The sequence below is a fragment of the Malus sylvestris genome, chromosome 9, assembly GCF_916048215.2.
Source record: "Malus sylvestris chromosome 9, drMalSylv7.2, whole genome shotgun sequence".
NCBI classification, from domain to species: Eukaryota; Viridiplantae; Streptophyta; class Magnoliopsida; order Rosales; family Rosaceae; genus Malus; species Malus sylvestris.
Window position 1 is genome coordinate 504322 of NC_062268.1, and position 24827 is coordinate 529148.

At 39.3% G+C, this 24827-nt stretch overlaps 5 protein-coding genes across 9 annotated transcripts; 2 read left to right on the plus strand and 3 right to left on the minus strand.

The window, feature by feature from the left end:
• Positions 1-645: 645 nt before the first annotated feature.
• On the minus strand, positions 646-6499 carry LOC126582922 (uncharacterized). Of its 2 annotated transcripts, none has more exons than XM_050247148.1 (8): positions 6151-6499; positions 4089-4224; positions 3408-3655; positions 3013-3132; positions 2755-2908; positions 2517-2656; positions 2382-2417; positions 646-1764 (listed from the first exon to the last, which is right to left on the minus strand). In XM_050247148.1, exons 2-8 carry the CDS (start codon positions 4162-4164, stop codon positions 994-996), a joined length of 1545 nt encoding a protein of 514 aa, XP_050103105.1. In that variant the 5' UTR covers positions 4165-4224; positions 6151-6499; the 3' UTR covers positions 646-993. The 2 variants fall into 2 exon arrangements, with proteins under 2 accessions (XP_050103105.1, XP_050103106.1); XM_050247149.1 differs by having other exon boundaries at positions 2755-2905; positions 6151-6498.
• A 990-nt stretch (positions 6500-7489) lies between these two features.
• LOC126634237 (omega-hydroxypalmitate O-feruloyl transferase-like) lies at positions 7490-9706 on the minus strand. The gene is made up of 3 exons (XM_050304741.1): positions 9360-9706; positions 8633-9106; positions 7490-8551 (listed from the first exon to the last, which is right to left on the minus strand). The coding sequence occupies exons 1-3, from the start codon at positions 9360-9362 to the stop codon at positions 7691-7693; spliced, it is 1338 nt and encodes a 445-aa protein (XP_050160698.1). The 5' UTR covers positions 9363-9706; the 3' UTR covers positions 7490-7690.
• Positions 9707-10535: 829 nt separating this feature from the next.
• On the minus strand, positions 10536-14537 carry LOC126634238 (actin-related protein 2-like). Of its 2 annotated transcripts, none has more exons than XM_050304742.1 (15): positions 14377-14537; positions 14066-14176; positions 13820-13954; positions 13659-13730; positions 13484-13562; positions 13164-13213; positions 12873-12976; positions 12696-12764; positions 12530-12593; positions 12164-12232; positions 11848-11931; positions 11692-11750; positions 11379-11445; positions 11039-11122; positions 10536-10909 (listed from the first exon to the last, which is right to left on the minus strand). In XM_050304742.1, the coding sequence occupies exons 1-15, from the start codon at positions 14416-14418 to the stop codon at positions 10829-10831; spliced, it is 1170 nt and encodes a 389-aa protein (XP_050160699.1). In that variant the 5' UTR covers positions 14419-14537; the 3' UTR covers positions 10536-10828. The 2 variants fall into 2 exon arrangements, with proteins under 2 accessions (XP_050160699.1, XP_050160700.1); XM_050304743.1 differs by having other exon boundaries at positions 10845-10909; positions 11039-11136.
• Positions 14538-14624: 87 nt separating this feature from the next.
• LOC126634239 (60S ribosomal protein L7a-2-like) lies at positions 14625-16720 on the plus strand. The gene is made up of 7 exons (XM_050304744.1): positions 14625-14733; positions 14853-14903; positions 15009-15210; positions 15669-15838; positions 15933-16061; positions 16147-16239; positions 16364-16720. The coding sequence occupies exons 1-7, from the start codon at positions 14731-14733 to the stop codon at positions 16493-16495; spliced, it is 780 nt and encodes a 259-aa protein (XP_050160701.1). The 5' UTR covers positions 14625-14730; the 3' UTR covers positions 16496-16720.
• A 789-nt stretch (positions 16721-17509) lies between these two features.
• Positions 17510-24752, plus strand: LOC126634234 (uncharacterized). Of its 3 annotated transcripts, none has more exons than XM_050304738.1 (11): positions 17510-17905; positions 18354-18416; positions 18557-18648; positions 19129-19968; positions 20138-20234; positions 20317-20451; positions 20555-20667; positions 20786-21203; positions 21297-23471; positions 23551-23623; positions 24062-24752. In XM_050304738.1, exons 1-11 carry the CDS (start codon positions 17830-17832, stop codon positions 24486-24488), a joined length of 4509 nt encoding a protein of 1502 aa, XP_050160695.1. In that variant the 5' UTR covers positions 17510-17829; the 3' UTR covers positions 24489-24752. The 3 variants fall into 3 exon arrangements, with proteins under 3 accessions (XP_050160695.1, XP_050160694.1, XP_050160696.1); XM_050304737.1 differs by having other exon boundaries at positions 17511-17905; positions 18354-18419; XM_050304739.1 differs by lacking the exon at positions 18354-18416 and having other exon boundaries at positions 17512-17905.
• The last annotated feature ends 75 nt before the right edge of the window (positions 24753-24827 follow it).

Here is a 24827-nt window from a genome sequence, read left to right on the forward strand (position 1 = left end):
GGGGTTTAGATTATAGAAGAGGATGATCTACTAGACCCAGACAACGTTGGTCGGTTACTCATCAGATGACGAAGTAACCAGAACTGCATTTCAGATTGAGACATTTGAACCCCTACTATACTACTGGCTCCGTCACTGTCCACAGCCTCCAGCTTAATAAGGACGAATCAGTTTTAAGTATTTTCGTCGCTTTGAGTTGTTGGAAGATTGGAGCTTTTAGTGAGAACAAATAATTGTGGAGATGTGCTAGGTGGGGTCTCTACCCTAATACTTGGGGGCTTACTGCTTTAGCTAGAAGCTCATACTACAACAACCGCCATATAATGGGCCTCTTAAATGGACTCCAATTCAGAAATTAACTCCAACCCAATGGGCCTGTTACGGACCCATGGTTGTCTTTTGACAACCAGGCCCAATTCTGCCTGAGTCCATGTAACTTCCGTAAGTTTTCATTTGTACAGAAAATTGAACAGTAACAAAAAATTAACACTTAATAAGAATATAATTAAGGAAAACTAATAGAAATAGCTTAAAAACTTTAAGTTTTAACGAAAATGACAAAATAAAGGGTAAAGTGAATAGTACCAGACTTGACTTTTTACTGTAAAAATATAATTTTTCGTTAAAATGAATAGTACCGAAAACTTTTCGTTAAAGTTCCCATATAATTATGTAACCAAAACAGTTCATCAATGGAAACTACAGATATTTGTTTAAGCAAATCTAACCTTTGTCCAATCGGAAGTATCTGAATTTTACCCTAAAAACCAAAACATCCCACAACCGGCAATAGCTGATAGGCATAAGTTAACAATCCTAATCCTTTTTCCTCCATCCAAACAGTGAATGGCAGTTCAAAAGTAACTCGACAATTTTAAACTTACAAACATTTACTATGTGCAGATCTAATTAGGTAGAGGCACATAAGCAACAAAGTTCCCTCCGCAGGGACAAACTACAGCACAACCTTCTTCTCTCCCGAAACTGAGATTTTTATTGCCTAGAAATCTGCATCGGTGGTTGCTGGTTGTAGAATTTACCGTCTGAACCTTGAAAACTCTGATAAGTGTTTGTCGGTGCCATGAACGGAGAAATGCCATTTACTGGAGCTCCTGCTTGATAACTAGGCATTGGGGGTGGTGGTTGTTGGGCCACGTTGTAGGTGTATTGTCCAGGAGACGGCACATATTGGGGCACTTGGTACTGTGGTTGCGGTGGTAATGGTGGCAATGGTGGAGGAGAAGATGATGGGGGAGGTGGTGCCTCATTGGGAGTGTATTGTTGGTTGGTGGTAGAGACATTGTGCGGGAGAGAATCAGAACGCGAGAAGGGAGGAGATGCAGACGGGTTAGGGCTCTGGGGTACATAGGACGATGATTGGTCATTCTCCAGCTTAAGCCTCTTTTCGGATTGATAATCACCAGAAGACTCGTTAATTGGATTGCTGATGACACCCTCTGATGCCAGAGAGGAAAGGACATAAGAGAGCATCTGGGCTGAGGATGTTGATGCGGTCAGCTTTGCTGCCACTGCAGCAGCTGCAGACTTGCGAGGATCTTCCTCCACGCGACCAGATTTTTCGGCAAAAGGAACCTGCTGTGTGTACATTACCGGAGCTGATTGTTCTCTTCCTACCATAAAACTGGGAGGTGCTACAGAGGTATAAGCTTCCTTTGAGCTCTGGACTGCTATCTGCTGTGCATTATCCCCATTCACTAACCGATGGCAGATATTAGTGGCCAGCTCTGACTGGGACTCTGCACCCTGGAAAACAATATATGCATAGTGTACGCTTAGAATGTATTCTATACAACTAGAGTTATAAACGGCCAGACAACCAACAGTCAATACGCGATAAATATATAATTAGCTGTATAAGTGTTTATTTACTACTTAATTCAGATCAGTTAGTTTGACAAAGGATTTCATTATTAGTCGATTCAACATGAATTTGAATTGCATAAAGTTGAACCAAAACCAAGGATATTGGACAGTATATGCAGGGCATTGCAATTTACCTTAAACTCGTAAGTGCGGGAACTCAAGTCAACCCCATGGAGTATCACAATGCATCAACATATGTGTCCCACAAGAAAGGGAACCAACTCACCCTCCTCCAATAAGCATAAGATTTATATACGAGTCCCACAAGAAACCAACTCACCCTCCTCCGATAAGCATAAGTTTCAGAGTTATTTACCAATCTAAAAAATCTCACTTTTATTTAAACTCTCAATTGGTGAATCTTTATATATCTAACTAAAGTTTCGGCATTCAGTTTAATTTGATTGTGATGAATTAACCAACATTCATACAGTTATGTTATACTTCCACAGTTCCACGACAAAACTAAATGAGATTGATAGATACACACGGCTTACCTGAAGTTGGTTTCGGACTTGATCCAGCTTGTACTCCTGATACCAAAACCATGTTAGATCAACTAAAATCATAACGTCAAAAAACAGTAAATGAAAATTCTGATATTTTGCTAATAGGATTGTCTGCCAACCAACCTGCTCGTGAAGAGCCTCTCTCAAATGAGACACAAGATTAGCTCTAGATGATTCAACAGCTCTTAGTTGTTCAATACAGTTCCTCAGTATAGCATGCTGACCCTGAACCTCCTCCACAAATGCAGATCCATGAAATTGCCCTAGTGAAGAAAGAAAATTTAGGGCAAAGTAAGTCACGAACACTACACATGTTAAAAGTTAGAGAAAGTTCTCAAGAATTTACACATGTTGGGTATACCTGAAGTGACATCGGCACCAATTTCCTTATCAACCTTCTCAAGACAGCTAATAGCACTCCTGCATTTGCTCAATATAGTATCCTCGTCCATCTGCCCATGGATAACTTGATAATCTGAAACTATTTTGTCCAATGAAGTTCCAGCAGGATGCTTCTTGTTTTTTCAAACGAAAAAGGTAAAAGGAAAAAAAAGGTTAGCCATCAAACTGTAAGCTGAAACAAATGCTCACGCAATACAGTCAATACATACGATCTTACCAGTCTGGCACCCGAATGCTTCCCATTTCTGTTATTAGTTTCCGGGTGCTGTCCAACAAACTCTTGCTTGAGAATCTGGCCACGAGAACCAAAAACTTTTCTATCATCCCATATATTAACCTACAAAGTAGAAACATTGAACCCCAACAATCAGCAACAGCTGCAGGTTAGTTTCTAGAACAACAAGAAAACAAGAAAATGAAACAGTACATATGCACATGCATACATATAAAGAGTTGAGTCCTTCTTCTATCCATCTTATAAACCAAAAATTTGGTTTTGCTCAAGGTTTCCTTTGGATTAATCTGTTCTCAATAGAAACTATCTCCATGACAACCAATTCCAATTTATTTTTTTCTTTTAAAAATATGTAGAAACAGGTTATGCAGTTGTACCAATCGTTGTGCTGCATTTCTTCCAAATTCATCTCCACTTTCAATTACATCACGAAGAGCATCTGGAAGAACCTTCCAAAATTCACCAACAAATTCCGAACCTTTTCGCCTACTGTTCTGTAAAATATCATTAGCAAGATACAAGAAAGCCAATCTCTGGTCGCGTGGAGCAGAATGAAATTGCCTAGCCCATGTTTCAACAACTTGTCTTGCTTTATTCATATGGAAAATGCACCAATGTGATAGAGCTAAATTGCATTAAGGATAACAACCACGTACTCAGACAACAAAGATAACAAGCATCGACAACATGTGCAAAAATAATGAGATATGCCAAAGCTCAAGATGCACAAGTATCACTAAGTTGTACTTGTAAATTAAAACTTACAAGAAAAGTATAATATCAACTAGACAATAAACAAAACAGTGATTATGGAATAGCAAAAGGATTCAAATTTGGCAGGGAAAATGCATTGGATATGTGGATTTTGACAATGGATTTCAAAATCAATTAAGTTTTCCAAAGAAATGAGTTATGAGACAAGAGGGTGGTTAAATTGTCCCACAAAAGGAAATCTGGCTCGCTATGAAAGTTAGAACAGCCAGAAAAATTGTCTACAGTTCCTCTATGAAAAAGCTAAAAAGAACATTGATATCCATGTGATGTCAGCAAAAGGATACTCTCTATGCTTGCTTGAGAGCTATTGAGCTTGGCTAGCTTTTCCACTAAAATCTGTTGATTGAATGTACTTCCCATGATTCCAGCAAGAGTTGGTCCAACTTATACTGCACAATGCAGCCTTTAAACTGAGAAAACCTTCAAGCAAAACAAATAAACATTTAGATATACAGTAACAGATTCCACCTGGTAAGACACCTAGAAGCACAGTATATCGACCAAAACAAAATTTCATGTCATCATAAGACTGAAGATTGGGAAACCTTGCATTTGCACATTGCATCTAGGAAAGCAACAGTCACGATCAAATTGTAACCATGGACAATATATCAACTATTCATCCCTCTAGCATCACATGCGAGAAATAGCATATAATATCATTTTGTGTCTACAAATTTAGATTACAAACAGTTCCTATGATAAATTACTTTTAAAACTTATAATGATTCAAGCACCCAAACCAGAGCGGAAGGATAATGCCTTCTCAAATTCACCTAAAACAAGAGCTTGTAATGAGCCTACGAAAACTAGTAAAAAATGATAAAAAAATATAAATGTTTTAAATCTAGTCAGGGATAGTGAAGAGGGATCTAGTCAGGGATAGTGAAGAAAATATAGAAAGTGAATTGACTCTGCATCTGGAGTTGGCTATTATGCCTCTACAAATCCCAGAAATGTAACACTTGTGTCCAGTGTGAGAATACAATAAATACCATACTTGTGTGCTAACTGGCAATAAGTAAGTGCCCAAGCCCAATGATTTCGGAGGAGAGAATACAGTCAAAACTTGATTCAGATGGCTACCTCTAATAAAGAATGAAAAATCCGTTATCCATAACTAGAAATTATTGGACGTAATGGTGATCTCTTTGCCTATGCACTTTAAACCGTTTGTGAAACTGATGAAAATATGGGGGATAGATGATTTGGTCACACTTTCCGATGATAGAGTAGGCCATTAGTTAGCCCTTGGGCCTGCTCATGGGCTACATGGTCGGATAGCGTCTTCATCTTTGGGCTATAGGTTTAGAAGCAGATGTGCGCAAATAAGATTAGCTCTAGATGTTTCTAGATGCGAGCGCTTCTGTACAAATGCGATGCAAGATTCCTGAAATTGGTTTTGACGTTTTGTTTGCCTATTACGTACTTCTATTTCCTTTGACGACCGATATATGGCCCGGTGCCTAACATGTAATGATTATGAAATGAATGACCGACAAGTTTCCCTTAATGAATGATAAGTAAAATCTTCGTTGTCCATACCAATAACGGTATTCCCAAATAGACTGCGCACTACAATCTACAGTTTGGCAATAACTCCTAGACCAAAATGACAACGTAAAAAACAAAGAACAATCATTGTGCCGATTCCAATTTTCTACGCCAATTCACACAATCGGCAGTATCTCTTCCTAATTTTGCTACACCTGATACTCACTCGTGGTATCTACAAACCACCAAACATCAAATGTGCTTGCTTATAAAGTTTCCATCTTCAAATCATTCGGCTACTCAACATTACTTACTCAATTAGTCAATGACGAATCAAACTAAATTAATCAATTAACTGACGGGAGTTTTAAAGAAACACTTCCGGCACTGTTCACCTTTAACGAAACACTTCCAATACTGTTCACCTTTAACAAAAAACACATTTTTACTCTAAAAAAATCACTCCTGATTCTATTCACTTACAACACATTTTTGTCCTTTTGATTAAAACTCAAAATTTTCAAGCCCCTATCATTAGTTTTCCTTTAACTGAAACTACTAATCACAGATTCACAACAGATTAATTAGAAAGAAAAAAAATGAACAAAATCAGCATCCAGCCAAAACCTAAATTTTTTTCTTCCATAATCTACATGTTATCCCTAACTTTTCCTGTCCAATTAAACCAGTTAATTCAAAATATTACTCAAAAATTCAGAAACAAACAAAAAAAGATTCTTCAAATATTGCCTGAGAGTAAAACTCTACAGCCCTAAAGTAGAATTAAGAAATAGAAAACACAATTAACAAAAATAAACTAAAAATTGGAACCCTAGAGCTTGGAGTAGGTACCTCTTGCGTTGATAGGAATGCGGTGGCCAGAGAAAAAAAAAATTCAGCGGCGGGTACAAGTAGCAATCTCGAGTTCGTCCATGAAGGATTGGGGGTAAGCTTACCCAGCTGAATTCGGACTCGGAAAACTCCGAAAGACGGAATCTTTTTATAGTTCAAGTTGTTCAACCGCTTCTTCTCCTTCTCTCTCTCTTGAGTTTTCTTTTCTTACCACCGTCGGGGATTTTTAAAGTTCCGAAAGCACCCTTGGCTTGCGGTGTTGGTGAGTTCTATGTTTAGGGGTTTTAGCCGGGAGAGTTGTCAACTGCACAAAAGTTATCCAGCCACGACGTCGTACTGGTTCGGACAATGTCTCACGTATGCTATGGTCTAAGGTTGTTTTTCACTTTCCGTATAATTTTGATAATGTGTAATTTATGTAGACTTTGCGCTGCTTTACAGTTTAACGTCAATAAATTTTCTTAAAAGTGAAATTTGTCATCGACTTTTTACCATATCGTAGTTTAATGAAAATTTAGTGCCAATATTATAAAACTTATGCTAAAATTATGAAGTGGCATAAAATTTATAGTGAGTCTCCTTAACACAGAGGAGGTGTTGAGGGAGAGCGAAAGATGCAGTCGCATAGGGCCCCCAAATTTTTTGTCCTAATCTAATATTTATATGTAATAATGTTTTGTATTTAAAAATTACTTTTGTTATGTAATAACATTCTATATTTAAAAATTATTTTTGTTAACACTTTAAAATTTCATTGTGCACTCCTTATAAACGTAATTTTTTCCTTTCTAACACCTTAAAAATGGTATTCTTTTTTTCAATTTTATTATATAATAATGTTATATATTCAAGTGAAACTTTAAAGTTAGAATTTTTTAAGTTTTTTTTTCTTGTTTGGTTGTTTAAGATTGAACTGCTTTTGATTATTTAGTGAACGTTATATTTGTAGCTCTTTGATATTTTTAAACTTGCAATTAGTTAGTGCTAAACTTTGTTTTGATTTAAGTGATCATTTTCTAGCGTCAATATATTGTCCTACATTTTTTAAAACTATCTTAATGAAGGGCCTTTCATAAATTTCGTATAGGGCCTCCAAAATCTTAGAGACAACCCCGCCTTAACGTTTCTCATATTTTATTGTTGTTTGTTATTAACTTATTATTGAGTTTTTATTCATGCGTTGCTAAATCACACAATAATGATCAGAAATGTTGAAATACCTTTATAAATCTTCTCGACCTCCGACATAAGGACCCTTTTTATCTGAGATTAATATTTACTATTTAGTGAAATTAAAGGAGGAATGACCTCATCAGTCGAATAAAAAACATAAGCAAAATATGATAAATTTACCATCATTAATTTATGCTTCCACAAATAAAATACACCCAATGACCATCAGCAATCTCGCTGACTGTTTACATAAAGTTTAGCAGCACTACACAAACGAATAATAATAAGATTACAACAAGTGACAATAATTTCGAAATACAAGAGCTTTAATACGAAAAAACAATTTCATGCTGCTGTTGTTGGATCTCTAGACATTCATCAGTTCTTCAAAGACATTCATGGCAGAAGCTGGAAGCCCCAGAAGCACGTTTATGTTCTTCTTTTCTGTTCCATTAGAAAGGAACAAGATCACTTCCTTCTCCGGCAATGCCACCGGGCCCGACAGCACAGGCTCTCCCCAACCAAAATCAGTCGTGTAGAACGACAGCCTAGACCAAGTCGTGATCAAGAGTGTGGAGGCCAACGAAGGCCTGGCTCGCGTCAGCTCGAAATAATCTATGGCAGATCTCATGTAACTGTCAGTGACCATCTTGATTGCATCTTGAACTAGTCCGACTGCATTTGACAGTGGCTTGTCCAGCAAGTCACCTGCCTGGCAGATGGAATTTGTCAGCACAATGCCGTTGCCAAAGTACCATTTTGGCAGCGGTGGGCTGAATTTAGGCCTCCCGTCAACAGCAAACATGAGCTTTATTTGTTGTTCAGGCAGCATATTTAGCGCTCTGGTCCGAGCTTTCCACACAAATGCAGAGAGGGCTTCGAATGTAGTGCAATTTTCAAGCGCCCCGTCTTCCCTGGCCTTCGTTTTGAGTTTTTCAAGCTTCTCACTGTTGAAACAGAAGGATCTGTATAGCATTTTTTCATCACAAAGGTCATTGTTGGTGCTAGAAGTGCCAGTAATCTCTGAGAATTCTTGATGCAGGTACTCTATCTTAGGTGGGTTTCGCGCTTTGAGTATGCTTCTGTCTAAAAACGGACGATCTGTCAATTGTAAACCTCTGGCGATTTTAGCCCACGAGTTCACGAATTCCATAGCGCCAATGCCATCAAACATACAATGATTCATGCACAGGCCAAGAGCAAATCCTCCACATTTGAATTTAGTCACCTAATGGAATGATCATTAATTTACAAACGTAATTTCAAGAGACGAGAAGTGAAATTGTATTGCAGAGATTTAGTCACAAACCTGAGCCACCAGAGGAGGAATCTCCAGCATGTTCTTTGCACCAGGAACATCATAAACCAGCTTCCCAAGAGTCTCGGGGTCCGGCTTTGTTATGTCTCCAATCTCTTCTATCGCGCAATCTGCTTCAGCCTCAACGAAAACAGCTCCTTCCCCGGTGCAATCCACAATGAGCTTTCCCTCCGCGCTGATTGCTAATCGTCCGGCGAGAGGGTAGTAGTGGACAAGAACCTTCTTCAAAGCATCCTTGATCACTTCCCCTGCCTTATCATTTCCCTTTGCATCCGACTTGAAGCAGTAAATAGTACGAACAGTCACCGCAATGTTCTGATCGAGGTTCGAGAGGAAGTACAAACCCTTCTCAGTTTCAACCGCAGGGGGAACCAGAGTTGGCTCTCCTTGCTTCACTCTCAGCTGGAATGCGTCGCCATTGGTGTTGTTGCTGTCCATTGCGGCAGAGTCTCCGAATTCAGCAACCTGAAAACACAGTATCAAAAAATGCAGAAAAGAAGAAGCAAGATCATAAGGAATTTAGGACTCATTCGATACTGCTTCTTTAAGAAGCATTTGTGTTCATAAACGTTTGCTAGAAATACTTTTATTAGAAATACGAATTTTTTTTGTAGAGGAAAGCGCGCTTTTATGACTCCGAAACACTTTGTCATAAGCGCTTAGCCCTTCTCGTAGCAGTTCCAAACAAACCCTTAAAGTGAGTTATGAGAGAACAAACCATATGAGCAAGCTGATGAACGGAAAGGAGAGTTCTGAAAATAGCTGAAAGGAATGCTCAGAACTCGAATGAAGAACCCGAAAACTGATGAGGATCGGCAAAGGGAATGGCTTTCGAGGTTCCAGGAGGACTGGAGGAGCAGGATAGTTATAGAAAGGTGGAATTTCGCAACTTATCAATTGCGTTACTTGTTTTAGAAAAAGAAGGTAATGGTGAAAAGGGACAGGTAGTTGTGCCTGAAATCTGATGATCCAAATGTTTTCGGGCTACGAAATGAAACTGCAGAGGCTGTGTTTTTCATCTGGAAATAGAGTATAGGGCAGGAAGATGGGTGAGGGTAGGCCACTGGTACTGAAACCTAACACACCAGACAAGGAATCTAATGTCATAGGGGAGAAAGTGTGGGGGCTTTTTTGGTGGGGTTGGTATCCAAATTCTATAACTCCCTTTTGCTTTGGTTCCTCTTACTCCAAGTTTTTTCTTTGAATGAAGGAAATCACGACAGCGCAAACTTTAACTGAACACACAACGCAAACTCTAACTATTTTGTCATATGATTGATGTGATAATATCCTATTCTCAAACACGCTCTCACGGGTAGCCCCAAACGACGTCACAAAGGAAACCAATTCCCACATAGGAACTAGTCAAGTCATTATACCGAAACTAACGTAACTTTTTGAAAGCCCAATCATCATTCAGAGACTAAAGCCAACGCAACTTTTCGAGTGCCCAGTCATTCAGAAGGCTAACTAATTAAGGAGGCAAATTTAAGCCTAGTAAATTGGGCCGAATATGTGTCGAAAAATAACCTGGTCCACCAATAACACCAATACTATTCCAATTTAACCATCATTATTAGGCGTTCGGTTTTATCACAAAAGACATTCGGTGGTTTAGGGGTAAAAACTCCCATATATTAATTGTATATTATTTTACCATAAGACTGATGCAGGATCCCATTCTCCAACAATTACAAGTTATCACATAATAATGTCCTAACCTTTGCTTCCCAGCTCTCACGTTTTTGTAGTTTTTTTTTGGGCGGGACTCGTGACTCGTAATTCCTGCGATCATTGCGGTGGAAATGGCACAGTAACAGTGAGGTTGATTTTCAACAGACAGCGACATGCTTTAGAACTTTGAAGACCATGGAGGGAGATAGAGACAAGGGTGTATAAAAAGTGTCGCAGACGAATAAATTGTACTGGAAACAGAGTCGGAGATACAAAATAATCGCTACAATTTTACGGTATACATTTCCAGCCATACGGATACAACAAACTCTTTGCACCAGGCTTATAGATAGCTAGCAAAATGGTTACTCAAAAGTCAAAACACCATTCCTATAGGTTCCTCAAAACACCAATTGATATTTCAATTTCTTGGGCACACATGGTTTTACTTGTCACTCTTCGATTCCAACTACTGAAAACAGCTAAGCAGGTGGCACACTGACCTCAAAAAAGTCATGCCTGACCACACTTGCTTAGACAAGCAACTCCTTCTTCTAGATAATCCTCCCTCGTGATCCAAAATTCAGGAGCGTCCTGCATGTGTTAACCACCACATTGAAATTTTCTTAGACCACTTGCAGTTACCCACTCCAATGTGGGGAATTGATGACATCGTATGGAAACTCGATCTAAGAGATAGAGAGAACAAGCAATGACATGTACCTTCATAATTCCTGCAAGGACTGCACCACCTAGATACACCATGTGCTTTCTTCGTGGAGGATCTTCAATTCGCAATCGCAATTTCTGTTCAACCCAAACTTTGGAGAATGAGAAACAGAACAAATGAGCTCAGTCGATTATGTCACATTCAACTTGATGACATTCTTTCTAATCACTAAAGTTTTGATATCAATCAGGATATCCCGACCTAACCATAGTCAGTTTGGTACTACTTCAATACCAACACAATACACATGCTATGTTCCGACTGTTTCATAATTTTTCCAAAAGCTCGGTTTGTTCTCTTTCTTATCCATGAAACACAAAACTCTTATCTTACCTTCAGCCCATCTTTGTTACCCTTCAAAACAACGTCAAGATAGCGGTCCAGTATTTCTTTCTCCAAACTGAAGAAACACCATATCTAATATCAGAACATTATCAATTCCTAAACTAAATTTTAACAAGAAAACAGAATGCCTATAGGATGAAAATAATTCATACAGTTTTTGATGTAAAAGGGTAAATTTAATTTCAAGCTTAATTACTAAACATACAGAAATCTGACATCCCCTTGTCAGATATAACTGGAAAAAACTACTTCAAATAAGAAATTTATAATCCAAGTGATACAATGAAGGGTAAGACATTACCGACTGGGTAATCCAGGATACATTGTGCTCCCTCCACTTAAAACAATATGCTGGTAGAGCTGCAACAAAGGCAAAAAGATCATACAATCAATGACAGGAAGTCAAATGAATAAAGGAATAATCAATGTCAATTTGCAATGGGATTCATATAGGTACCATCATCCTGTTGTCAATATCCATTTCCTGAATGCAGCGGAATACCATGTCAGCCATCCCATCACCTTCAACATCTATAAGTTCCTGTACAAGGAAAATCTTACAAGAATTCAAAGCCTTGAACCTGTTATACACCCAGCATTGTAGGTGTTACTATCACTTTGAAGAGGTGCAAATTCCTTTTAGTATTATATGTAACAAAATGATAATTGATTTAACAGGAGACTAGACTGAAAACATTTGAGCAATTTAATTGACTACAGAAAAGTTTAAATAACCAACATCAAGAAAATAACACAGGACACTTGAAAGTTACAGGAGTGAAAAGCGCCTCAGGAGCCTGGAACCTTTCGGTGCCAACTTTAATCACCCTTCCATCTGGCAGCTGAATAAACCATCATATATCAGAGAATTAGCATCAAAATATATATAACTCTTGATTAAAACTATAACGATATAATAAAAGAGGGAACCAAAGAGAAAAATGACAGACAAAAATGAAGAATCACCAAAATAAGAAGAAAAAAATTACTGCCATTAGAGCAAAGAAAGCGTGACATACAAAAAGCATAGGCAAATAAAAGATGAACTTATAATATGGCCACCCCTGATTATGTCTTTTCCGTCAAACCATGCATAGAAGAATTGGATATCTAATGAGATGCTACGGAAACTAACTTACAGTGTAGTTTTTTACAAGTATGGTGGTCTCAAGTCCCAACTGATACTCCCTTTTGTAATCATAACTGCATCAAATTGGATACATAATTCATGAAACTAATAATTTTCACAACATTCCGCACCAAAAACAAAATGTTCCATAGCACAAGAATATAGGTTTTGTTTACCTAATATAGCAGAGCTTCTCCTTGATTTCCCTAACAGTCTCAAAATCAGCTGTCCTATTCATTGAATACCTTCACGAATAAAGTTACAATCCTCAGTCAAATGAAAGTTTCACTTAACACACCAAAGATAGTGCAAACCATATTGATCTTACTAAAATATAAGCAAATGGTTCTCACCCCCTCCGTGAGAGCAAATCAACAAGATATGATGTTATGTGCCGGCCAGCTACATTCATTCGCTTCGTAAGATGAGGAAATGAGTAGCCATCAACAACTGGAACCTAGAAAGTTGAGAAAATTAATTAAAAGTTGATATAGAGTTTGATTTCCCTTCAATGGTTTTCATTACTGTGCAATATCCAAGAACTAATCAGCTCAAACATATAACTGTAGAGTGAGTGATACACTATGCAAGCTGTTCCCAGTACTCTTAATACAAAACATAGAAGTTTTGTTTGAGGAATTTACCACATGTGTAACACCATCACCACAGTCAATAACTAATCCGGTTAGCAAGCCTGTAAAAAAAAACAAGGAAACAATGAAGCCCATGACCCAGAAAAAGTAAAACTTAATGTAATTCTGTTCCAACATATAATTCTGGGAAATGAGAATAAGTGCTTTTTCCAAGAATTTGAAAGTGCAACAGTAAAAAAGACACTTGTTTGTAGAAAAAACACGAAGAAAACGAAAAAGGTAGAAACAAAAGAAGTTTTTTTTGGGAGGGGGGGGGGGATGTGTAAAAACAACATCACAAGCATTTAACCTTTAATTATCTCTATAAGCACCTTGAGCATACAATGTTAGAACAGCTTGAATTTGAATGAAGACACCAGCAAAATTGTACTTCTCAAACATGGTCTCAACCTGAAATGTTGAACAGCCCCAAATCATGAGCCAACAATGCCACAATTCCCGATATTTATTATCATACAGATATGATTACCAAAACAAAAAAGATACCATTTTTTCACGGTTCTTTGTAGGATTAAGAGGCGGGTCTGTGAGTAAAATCTGACACTCGGTAGGATCTATCTGTCGACCAAAAGTACACAACAGAGCATTAACAACCTCGAATGAAACTATACCGTCGAAATTCACAATCAAAGGCAGCCAGAGTTTACCTTTAGCTCACTGTAAAATGCATGGTCCCAGACATGACCCATATCATCCCAGTTTTGCACAATGCCATTGTTAACCGGGTAATTTATATCCAGTTGATGCCGAAATTCCGCGCAAGCTTCTCCAACAATGACATCCTAAACTCATTTATAAAATTTACAAGAAAAAAATGCTCTCTGAACCAATCACTAAATCACGAGCTAATAAGGATTATGAATTGTGTTAAAAAAATAACTAAAAGTATTAACCTTTATTTCTTGTTCCATAAGTGATTCCTCATATCGAAGCAGTGGCCTTCCAACTACGCAAGGGAATACCGAGGTGGGGAAATTCTCTCCAGCAAATCCACATTTCACATACTGCAAACTCAATCAAACGAAATTAACAAAACCCAAAAATTAAATTATGATTTAACACCTGCGGATCCAAAACAGAGGTCAAAATTTGCTGGATCGTTGAAACCCTTAGACACAGATTAGAATACAAGTGCTTTTTTTGTAAGTGCTTTTCCTTGTGTGTGAGGGAAAGCAGGAAAGCTAGATAGAGGAGAGGAGTGTACCCCGGTACCATTGTCGCACACGACGACGTTTCGACTGTTCATGTTCAGCTGCTGCTGATGAGAGTTTGTTGCTGCTGGTTTCCTCTACTGCATTTCTTCAACCTGAAGTTCGTTCAACTGCAGGAGAGAGAGAAGTCGTGTTGGTAGGAAAAACAAGGAAGAAGGAAAGATGTTATGGGCCTTGGGTCCTATAAATTGGGCCATCGGCCCACAAGGCATCGCATAACTCAACTGAAAGCCCAGCCCGTACAGTCACTGTTAGTTAATATATAAATCGTGAGCCTTTCTTCTAGGGTTTACGCCGTTTGAAGAGTTTCAGAGCTACCAAGCAGGTCGAAGCAGCAGCCTCCGAAAATGGTGAGTATCCGCTCCCTCACCGTCTTCCTCCGCCTCCCATTCCACCTCCGTCGCATTGGAACTTCCATTAATCTTCACTGTCTTGATTCTCTTCTCACATTTTCATTTGTTTTACTCAGGCCCCCAAAAGAGGCGTAAAAGCTCCAGTCGCAGCTTCCAAGAAGAAGACGGTATGTATCTTCTGTGTCAATATATATGTGTGTATATATATTGATGATTTTGCGATTCGCTTCTATGGTGATTGTGATGGGTGGTGCTGTGTGGTGGTTTTATAGGACAAGGTTGTAAACCCGCTGTTCGAGAAGCGCCCAAAGCAGTTCGGTATCGGAGGGGCATTGCCACCGAAGAGGGATCTGACCCGGTTCGTGAAATGGCCCAAGGTGGTTCAGATTCAGAGGAAGAAGAGGATCCTCAAGCAGAGGTTGAAGGTTCCTCCAGCTTTGAACCAGTTCACCAAGACCCTCGATAAGAACCTCGGTATTTTTCGATAACTCTTGCCTTTTGATTGCGTTTTCCTGGTTCTGCATTTTAGTATTTTTATTTGGGGAAATTGTTTGGAACCCTCATAGTACTGTTATTCTTCTTCTTTTTTTCCTCCAATATATGAATGTTAGATTGAGATTTTGATTTGATGAATAAGTTTACGAAGAAATTTATCTATTTATATTTTCGGTGTTTATCATTTAGAATGTGCTGATTACAAGTTTCTCAAATTCATGTTCCTTGATATGATTACGGCACAATATAATTTGTTTCATTATATAGAAGAAAATGTGAGATGTTGATAGGTATTACAGTTATAGTATGTCGGGTGTACCAGCTCGTTGCTATGTTTCCAAACTGTTTTGTGACTGTATTGTCGTGGCCTTTGTTGTTTCTGCTGGATTTTATGGAAGCGCTCAAATTATAACGTTGTCTCTTATACCTGTGTGCAGCCACCAGCCTGTTCAAGATGCTTCTCAAGTACAGGCCTGAGGACAAAGCTGCAAAGAAGGAGCGCCTTTTGAAAAGGGCCCAGGCCGAGACCGAAGGCAAATCTGTTGAGGCCAAGAAACCTATTGTTGTGAAGTATGGTCTCAACCATGTGACCTACCTCATAGAGCAGGTTTTGCTCTCTGCCATGTGCATGTGTTTTGTGTTCTTTGTTATGGCATTTGCATTTTGAGTAATGTTGTTTTGCAACTGTATTTTACTTGCAGAACAAGGCCCAGCTTGTTGTTATCGCACACGATGTTGACCCAATAGAGTTGGTTGTCTGGCTTCCTGCTTTATGCAGGAAGATGGAAGTCCCATATTGCATTGTGAAGGGCAAAGCACGCTTGGGATCTGTAATATTCTTATATTTCTAGATTCTTGATTGTTTTAAGTCGGTTTGTCTATTATATATGAACTAAGAACAAACGTTTTTCTCAGATTGTCCACAAGAAAACTGCGTCAGTTTTGTGCTTGACAACAGTCAAGAATGAGGATAAGTTGGAGTTCAGCAAGGTCTTGGAGGCAATCAAGGTGGGATTGAATTAAATTCCTTGACCAATTTCTCGAAGCTGTTGTTTGATTGCTTTGTAATGCTTACGTTGTCCATATTGATACTGAACGCTTTGTTTAATTTGGTGTCCTCGCTTTGTTGCAGGCCAACTTCAATGACAAGTATGAGGAGTACAGGAAAAAGTGGGGTGGCGGCATCATGGGTTCCAAATCCCAGGCAAAAACTAGGGCGAAGGAGAAGCTCCTTGCGAAAGAAGCTGCGCAAAGGCTTAATTAAATTTGGTTGTTTTTTGTACCTCTTTCTACTTGGGAAAAGATTGTCCGAGTCTGCTTCTCGATTTTGTGTAGTTAAAGTTTATTTAGATCAACCGCTGAGGTTTTCTTTTCCTTTAAATGCCGCAATGTTGTTTAGCTGGTTGGATTAAGACTGAATGGACATGCCGATTTTGGTACGGTTTTGGGGATATCCAGTGATGAGCAATTACAATATGTTTTATGATGATTGTTTCTGTTGCACAATTCATTTGCACTATGCTTATTTTGGTATGCCATGTTATTTGAACTTTTCTTGTATGAGTCATGTACCGGATGAGCTTTTGTTTGTGCTTGCTTCATAGTTCACCTGCATTTGTTCCCGATAGGGGTTCGTTTGAGAGGTGCTTTTAAATGATTGAAAACGTTTTTAGAACTTAAAAGCTTCCTTCTTCATGTGCTTTTGTAGGATTAACTTGTATTTTTACTAGGATCTGTGTCAATAACATTTTTTTTAAAATGTTTTTAATCATTTAAAATCACTTTCTAAACGATCGCAGAGCCTGCTCTTAGAGAGTATTTTTAAGTCTTGATTTTTGAAGAAAATTGCTTCTGACATAAGCAATTTCTACAAAAGCATTCTAAACGAGCCAATGTTATACAAAAATATGCATTATAACATTAGATAGAAAGATGAATAACTTTGAAGAATGAAAAAGAAATTTCCCTTAGCCATTAATCTATATGTAAAGATGTGCGGGTCATCACTAAAATGATGATAAGACATTAAAACTTGTAATATTAGAAAAATAAATACCACGACTTAAAAGCTAGAACAAGTTTATTAATGTGGCCACATAATCACAAAAAAAAAAAAAAAAAATTGTTTTCTAATAAAAAAAAAACACAAATTTGCATTTGCATTTGAGAAAAGAGATTTAAAATAAAATTTTCCAAAAATAAAAATTCGTTATATCGTAAAAAAGTTAAAACTGAAAAAACAAAATTCGGTCCCACCTATATTTGCATATATAGATTTTTGCAAGGTCTCCACAAAAATTACACTTCGCTTTGCCTGTTCCGATCATACACAACCCAAACCCTCACCCTCTCTCTTCCCCTCTGCGACCTCTCTCTCTCTCTCTCTCTCTCGTTTGCCTGCCAGCCCTGCAATTCCCCAAACCCTAGAAATCTCTGTCTCTCTGTCTTCCTCCCATTTTCCCCATCTGCAAGTGTTCTCTTGCAGAGGCTAATTCCGCTTTCCCTCTCTCTTTCCGCATCTCGAAGCCCGATTAGCTGCCCTCTCGTCTCCGTAATTCGCCTGCAAATCTTCTGCAATTCGAATCGTTTTGGCCTCCGATGGCGCATGGAAAAGTCAGTCTCCCTCAAGATCTCCTCCCCTCGAATCTGGTCGATTCACACTTCTCCGCCAAAGGTTTGCGTTCTTCGGCGTTTCTCAATCCATATCTCTTCTCATTGCATCGATTCTCTCTGTTGCTTTCGCATCAGTTTCTTTTCTGCTCGATTTGAATCGCATTCATGCATACACCTACATATGCATATACATATATCTGTATTCTTTAGAATGTCATGTGTTGAAAAACTTTTAGATGCTCATGATATCGTTATCGCTTTTCTTTTCGATGTTAGTTTGGAGACGAAATTTGGGATAATTCTGTTGCCAAGGTGCTCATGTCATCTTCCTTTCTGTTGTGTTTTTCATTAGTAGTGCTGGTGCTATTAGCAGTTCATTGGACTATTCGTACACTGTTTTCGGCCTATTTTATTTTTACTTTCCTTGAACTTCTTGGATTTTTAAATTATGGACAATCTGCGTTCGAAGAATGTAAGTAAATATGTATCTTTTCTGTTTGTCATCTTAGATGAAGCCTTCCACGGAAACAGTGAGGAGAAGGCGCTAACGGGGTCCCTTGACTTGTCAATTGGTGGTTGTGCTCCCTTTCTAATTATCCATTGTTTTCCCATGTTCAATTTTGTTCACCGCATTGGCTTTCATTTACTGTATTTTTGTTTATGATTAGTGTGAGCCTGCCAATTAATTAGCTTAACATGGTCCTAATTGCAGATCAAGTTGCCTCGGACAGCAGCATCCCTTTGTCTCCACAATGGCTATATGCTAAACCAGATTCCAAGACACTAGCAACTGGAACGTCAGGGGTATGTCCTTTTCAGTTCTTCTCCCTTAATTGTACTGCTGTTAATTATTTATAAACTTAAATGTTAGCGCAGACAACTAGATTTACAGTTTCTAACCTTTTTACATACAAGTGATGTGACAACTTGTCAGATCCTTATTTTCTTTAGTGATTGCTGTCATACTTTGATATCCTTACCCCTCTCTTTTTTCTGGAGACCATAGTTTGTTGAATTCTAGTAATTTAAATGCACCGTAGTGGTTTGAAGCCTCTCAATTTTGTGTTTTTCTTTATGCTTCTGAGGATATTGTTAATGTCTTTTAAGCCATGTATCTGATCTAGTGTTTTAATTCAAAAAGGACATTGAGCTATCATAGGAGCGAATTATTATGTTTTCAAAAAAAATGATTAGAAGGATTTAGATTTTCTCTCTGTAAAGGATTATAATTCTCCTTGTTTTCAACCGTCATTATCCGTTTCTAAATACCGATAAAAATGACAGGAAGTGCATGCAAATGATTCTCTGTCTCATGGAAACTCAACTGATCCCAATTCGAGAGACATTTGGCGTGTAGATGGATCTCAGGAGAAAAAAGATTGGAAGAGGAATGCACCTGATTTAGATAGTAGTCGCCGCTGGCGTGAAGAGGAGAGAGAAACAGGCTTACTTGGTAGGAGAGATCGAAAGAAAGAAGATCGCTGTCTAGGTACTAGTTTGACCAGGGATAATACTGAGACTAGAGCAGAAGATCGCCGTGTAGGTGCGACTACAACTAAGGATGCTGCAGAGAATAAAGTATTGTCTTCTGACCGCTGGATTGAATCCCGAAGAGATAACAAATGGTCATCAAGGTGGGGGCCTGAAGATAAAGAGAAGGACTCACGAATAGGGAAAAAGACTGATGTTGAGAGGGAAGATGTACATGTCGAGAAGCAGTCTTTTTCCAACAGCAACCGTTCCGCTTCTGAGCGTGATAGTGATTCTCGTGATAAGTGGAGGCCGCGCCATCGCATAGACTGTCAATCAGCTGGGGCAGGCCCATATCGTGCTGCACCAGGATTTGGGATGGCTCGAGGGCAGGTGGAAAAAGTAGGATTTGCTGCTGGACGAGGGAGGTCTAACACTAATGGAAGCCTACAGATTGGCAAACTTGTACTAGGAAAATCTAGCTGTTTTGCCAATATGTATTGCTATCCCAGAGGAAAGCTCCTTGATATTTATCGCAAGCAAAAGAAGGATTCGACTTTTGATATGCCTGATGGGATGGAGCATGTATCACCAATAACCCAAGTGGGCTCGATTGAGCCATTGGCTTTTGTTGCCCCTGATGCAGAGGAAGAGGTATACAGATTTGTTGTTAAATATTTATTTAAATATCCACACAGACATATGTAGGAATATATGACATGCTTATTATCCATAAGGAATTGCTTTGTAGTTATCTTGGTTAAACAGGCAAGCACTGACTTGTTTCTCTGACCACCATTATTTGCTGATGTGATGCTTTCAGGCTGGTCTGGGTGACATATATAAGGGAAGAATTACTAGCAGTGAAGTGGTATACAACCCGTCTGGGGACATGAATGTATTAGATGAAGATGCTAAAGGTAAATACGTTGCATATTGTGAGACTCTTGCCGCATTATCCTTCTCATTGGTTTCTGAAACTAGTTTTTTCCATCTATTCAGGATCTAGCAATGTCAGTGTAAGCAAGGAGGAAGGAAAAAATGTCCAATCTGCTGAAAAGGTCGATTTAAACAATTCTTTTCCGGTTACTGGTGCTGAGTCACCTATTTGTGGCTCACAAACACATATTTTAAAAGGTGTGGAAAAGCTTTTGTAGACCTTATGTTTGTTGCCCTTTCGTTTGAAATTATTGGTGTTACAACTTGCTGTATTTTAATACACGGTTTACACTTCCTCCAGAAAGTGTTGCTACTGAAGGTGAGCAGAAAGTTCTGGCGGTCACAGCAGTGGGTGATAGGGAGATTGATCCCAGTAATGATGACGCTGACTTAAAAAGTTCAAGATGCCAGGAGGTAAGAGATTTTGGTCTATGAAGCATCCTTTATTGGACTGCATTAAATTTGATGCAGTTGAAATTGATAACCAGTTTCCTGATGATTCAAGTTTTCTTTTTCATTTTCCAATTTTCAGCAAACCGCAAGCAGTGATCATCAGTATTTGAAGAGCAATGAGGACGCCCAGCTATTGGAAAGAATTGTCACACCTGAGGATATGAGTTTGTGCTACCTCGATCCTCAAGGGAATATCCAAGGGCCTTTCCTGGGGATCGATATAATTGCATGGTTTGAGCAAGGATTTTTCGGAATTGACTTGCCAGTTCGTTCATTTGATGCGCCCAATGGATCTCTTTTTCAAGAACTTGGTGAAGTGATGCCACATCTGAAAACTAAATCTGGGCCTGTCTATAATTCTAGTTTGCCTACTCAATTAGAGCCATTGGATGCTGTTGGAGGCAGCTTGGAAGAGAGAACATCTGCTCCTAACTATGATGGGGGGTCTGCAATTCTAAACAATCAAGGCATTCAGAATGTTGTAGCAGAAGATGAGGGTGTGTTGTGTTTCTTGTTTTTACTTTTCTATATTATTGTTTATGTCTACTACACTGTTACTTTAATGGCTTCTTTCATTTTGGTTTGTACAGAAATCGTATTTCCTGGAAGGCCCAAAAGCAGCAGTGATTGCCTATTGAGGTCTTCAGCTGACATTCATGGCACATTTGCAAATCCTCCCAGCCTTAATTCCCTTGCAAATGAAGTTTTAGAAACTAGCATGCCTGATCAGCAGGACGATAAGTTGCATCCTTTTGGCCTGTTGATGTCAGAGCTCAGGGGCAACTCACGTTTAAGGCCTGCTCAATCATCTCATGCGTCTTTCCGCATTGATGATCAGGTTCATTTTAGAGATTCCTTCTTTGAGGAAGGTGCCACTGTTGCTAATCAGAATTCCCTTACTGCCATGATTGATCAACCTTGCTTTGTGGAGATACAGCCTGATAATTATATAAAAAATAACACTAATGTTAGTCTGGGTTCTATAGATCCTCACCACTTATCTCGCTTGGGACAACAAAACAGTGGCTTTGACCCGGCAGAGTATATAATGTCACAACAATTACTAAAAGAACGGTTTCAGCAGCTGAACCATCTTTCTCCACTTACTGTTGCACATAGTGCAGGAACAGGAGTGGACCGGTTCCCTGGCTTTGGTTTTCCTGACAGCAAGAACCCTAATATCCAGCCGTCGTTCCATTATCCGGTGGCAGATATGGAACATATTTTTGAAATGCAGCATCAGTTGGAGCTTCGTCAACACCAACACCAGTTGGAGCTTCAGCAACAGCAGCGTCAGTTGGAGCTTCAGCAACAGCAGCGTCAGTTGGAGCTTCAGCAACAGCAGCGTAAGTTGGAGCTTCAGCAACACCAGCGTCGGTTGGAGCTTCAGCAACACCAGCGTCAGTTGGAGCTTCAGCAACAGCATCGTCAGTTGGAGATTCAGGAACACCAGCGTCAGGTGGAGCTGCAGCGCCAGCATCAGGTGGAGCTGCATCACCAACGTCAATTGGAGCTTCAGCAGCAACAGCGTCAGCTGGAGCTTCAGCAAAAGCGTCACTTGCAGGAGCAGCTTCACCAACACCAAATGAAATTGCAGCAACAACAGAAATCTCAAGCTCAACATGTGCTCATTGAACAGTTTTTGCATCAACAAATATCGGATTCTGGTTATGGGCAGTGGAAGGCGGATGCTACAAGAGGCAACCCTTTCGATCAATTACATTCAAGGAAGCACATTCTAGATGACTTGCACCAGATATCCCATTCCTCAAGACACGATCCATTGTTAGAGCATATCATCCAAGAAAATATAGGACGCTCAGGACAGACTGATTTCTTTGACCTCATATCTCAGGCCAAGCAAGGGAATATGCACATTTCGGATCTGCAAGCACAGCAGTTGTCCGCAGCATTGAGAGAGCAACTGCAGATGGAAGGGGAAAGGCATGTCGGTGGGCCTCGGTTCGTAGATGAAGCAAGCCAAGTTGTCAGGAATCCTGTTGGTCATCACCAGGCTCAGATGGTAGGATTTAGCTCTTCAGAAAATTACCAGCAACAGCAGAGGTTTCCCACCCATGAACAGCAACTAAGCCATCTCAATTGGAATCATGCCACACGGGAGCAACCTCAGGGAGGGTTCTACGAACCTAACTCTCTGGAATTTGAGAGGTCATCTGTTCCTGCTAGTTCCCATGCGATGAACTTGGATATTCTGAGTGCACGTGGGCGGGGTCTGGATGAGTTTTATTCTTCTCATCCAGTTGGTTTGGAGCACTTGCCCTTTGGGAACAATGGACATCTGGAAGATAGCTCCATTGAATCACTGCGTCGTCATGCTGAGCAAACCCGCGACTCAGAAGCTACCATGGCTTTTGCTGATTCAGGTATATGGGCTTCATCCGATGGTGATAAAGAACACTCAAAACAATTTTTGATGGACCTTCACCAAAAATTCAGTCAATCTGTACAGTTATCAGAAGTTGATTATCAGCATCACCTATCGTCCTCCGGAAGTGGGGGAGAATCTGTACATTATCCATTTAATCTTCTTCCTGATCAACCAGTTGGTATGAACAACTCCTTCACAGAAGGGCCTTTTAGATCTAATTCCAGAGCATTTGTGGAAGATTTATCAGAGTTGGAGGGAAATAATTGGAAGAAACAGGGAGTGAAAAGCTATGAAGGCAACATGGGAGAACAAGAAGAAACATCAAGGGATCTTCGTAGTAATGCCCATAGCAGGCAGAGGTCACTTAGCAGTGCTGGTAATTGTTCAAATAATCTTGTTTCTTAGTTAGTCTCATCTTTATTTTGGACGAATTTTAAACACTTTTGATGGTACAGGTGGAGGTGGGAGTTTTTACAGCTCTGAGACAGGGATAGATAAACCACTTGGGGAAGAGGTTTCTAATGGGAGGTAATTTTCTTATCTTTTTCCTTTTATGTGCAATACTATTATTCGAATGTGTGTGTGTGAGAGAGCGAGCGACAGAGAGAGAGAGAGAGAGGTACTTTATGTTTATTTGTTTGGTTATTTATAACTTTGCATGAACTTGTAGCCTCATGTGCGTCATTTTGAATATCCGTTATTCTCAAGTGATGCGCTATTAGCTGGTTCATTATGAGATGACCGAGTCAATTTCATTACCTATATGTTGCATATACACTATTGCTGTAGTGTGCACGTAAAGGATATTTCAATGATTTTGCACGTTCTAAGTTCTATGATAGACCTCTCTCTCTCTCTCTCTCTCTCTCTCTCTCTCTCTCTCTCTTAGCTACTTTGGTGATTTATAGCACAGATGATGTGTTTGAGATGTCAATCTGATTGTAACTTTTGATGGTCCATTCACAGACTGCCTTCTATTGTAACCAAAGGGTATGACAATGCTTTGAATAGACGCCGAGTTTTATCTTCCCAGGACGTTTTGTCTGAAGCAGCACTTCCTTTACCTGTCAAACAAAGAAATCCGGCTGCAACCCAGGTCTCTGAAACTCAAGCATGTAGCAAGAATGATGCGCAATTTAGGAGAACTTCGTCTTACAATGACACATCTGTGTCCGAGACATCATTCATAGACATGCTCAAGAAACCAGTCATTTCAGAGGCTGATGCGGCCAACAGAGCAGCTGCACTGGAATCGTCTGATGGAGGTGGCCAAGCGGGGCGCACTGGCAAGAAGAAAGGGAAGAAGGGAAGACAGATCGATCCTGCTCTCCTCGGCTTTAAGGTTACCAGCAACCGGATCTTGATGGGTGAGATCCATCGCCTTAACGATTAACCCATGTTGTACGACCTGTAATGTTTTTCGTTCTCGGTATAAAAACTGTACAGCTAATTTAAGAGACATGGTTATCTCAGATTTTTTTTCCCCCTTCTTAGTTTTCCAATCCTCTGGATACCAAGGTAGAACATTTACATAGTTAGAGAACCGTTGCAGTCATTGACCGGATGTATAGTGTAAATTGAGAAACAAAGTTCACTGACAAATGTCAATTTTTGTACGACAGAATCGTAAATTTTATTAGAAACCAATTTCCCTTAATTTCTTTTATTTATTTTTATTATTATATTAATTTTTGGTGCGTTGACGGACTAAAACTTTACCATTCAACTGCAC

Bases quoted from the DNA above. Each gene is read 5' to 3' on its own strand.
- LOC126634238 (XM_050304742.1), bottom strand. From the start codon at position 14,418: ATGAACAGTCGAAACGTCGTCGTGTGCGACAATGGTACCGGG. The intron at 14,177-14,376 runs GTACACTCCTCT...TTGAGTTTGCAG, and splicing joins TGTGCGACAATGGTACCGGG to TATGTGAAATGTGGATTTGC. The intron at 12,765-12,872 runs GTGAGAACCATT...TTATTCGTGAAG, and splicing joins GATTTGCTCTCACGGAGGGG to GTATTCAATGAATAGGACAG.
- LOC126582922 (XM_050247148.1), bottom strand. From the start codon at position 4,164: ATGGGAAGTACATTCAATCAACAGATTTTAGTGGAAAAGCTAGCCAAG. The intron at 3,133-3,407 runs GTACAACTGCAT...TCTACTTTGTAG, and splicing joins GAAATGCAGCACAACGATTG to GTTAATATATGGGATGATAG. The intron at 2,909-3,012 runs GTAAGATCGTAT...TGAAAAAACAAG, and splicing joins AGCATTCGGGTGCCAGACTG to AAGCATCCTGCTGGAACTTC.
- LOC126634237 (XM_050304741.1), bottom strand. The intron at 8,552-8,632 runs GTTTGTGACTAA...TCATTCCATTAG, and splicing joins TTCCTCCTCTGGTGGCTCAG to GTGACTAAATTCAAATGTGG.
- LOC126634239 (XM_050304744.1), top strand. The intron at 15,211-15,668 runs GTATTTTTCGAT...ACCTGTGTGCAG, and splicing joins GACCCTCGATAAGAACCTCG to CCACCAGCCTGTTCAAGATG. The intron at 16,240-16,363 runs GTGGGATTGAAT...GCTTTGTTGCAG, and splicing joins AGGTCTTGGAGGCAATCAAG to GCCAACTTCAATGACAAGTA.
- LOC126634234 (XM_050304737.1), top strand. From the start codon at position 17,830: ATGGCGCATGGAAAAGTCAGTCTCCCTCAAGATCTCCTCCCCTCGAAT. The intron at 23,472-23,550 runs GTAATTGTTCAA...TTGATGGTACAG, and splicing joins GAGGTCACTTAGCAGTGCTG to GTGGAGGTGGGAGTTTTTAC. The intron at 23,624-24,061 runs GTAATTTTCTTA...GTCCATTCACAG, and splicing joins GAAGAGGTTTCTAATGGGAG to ACTGCCTTCTATTGTAACCA.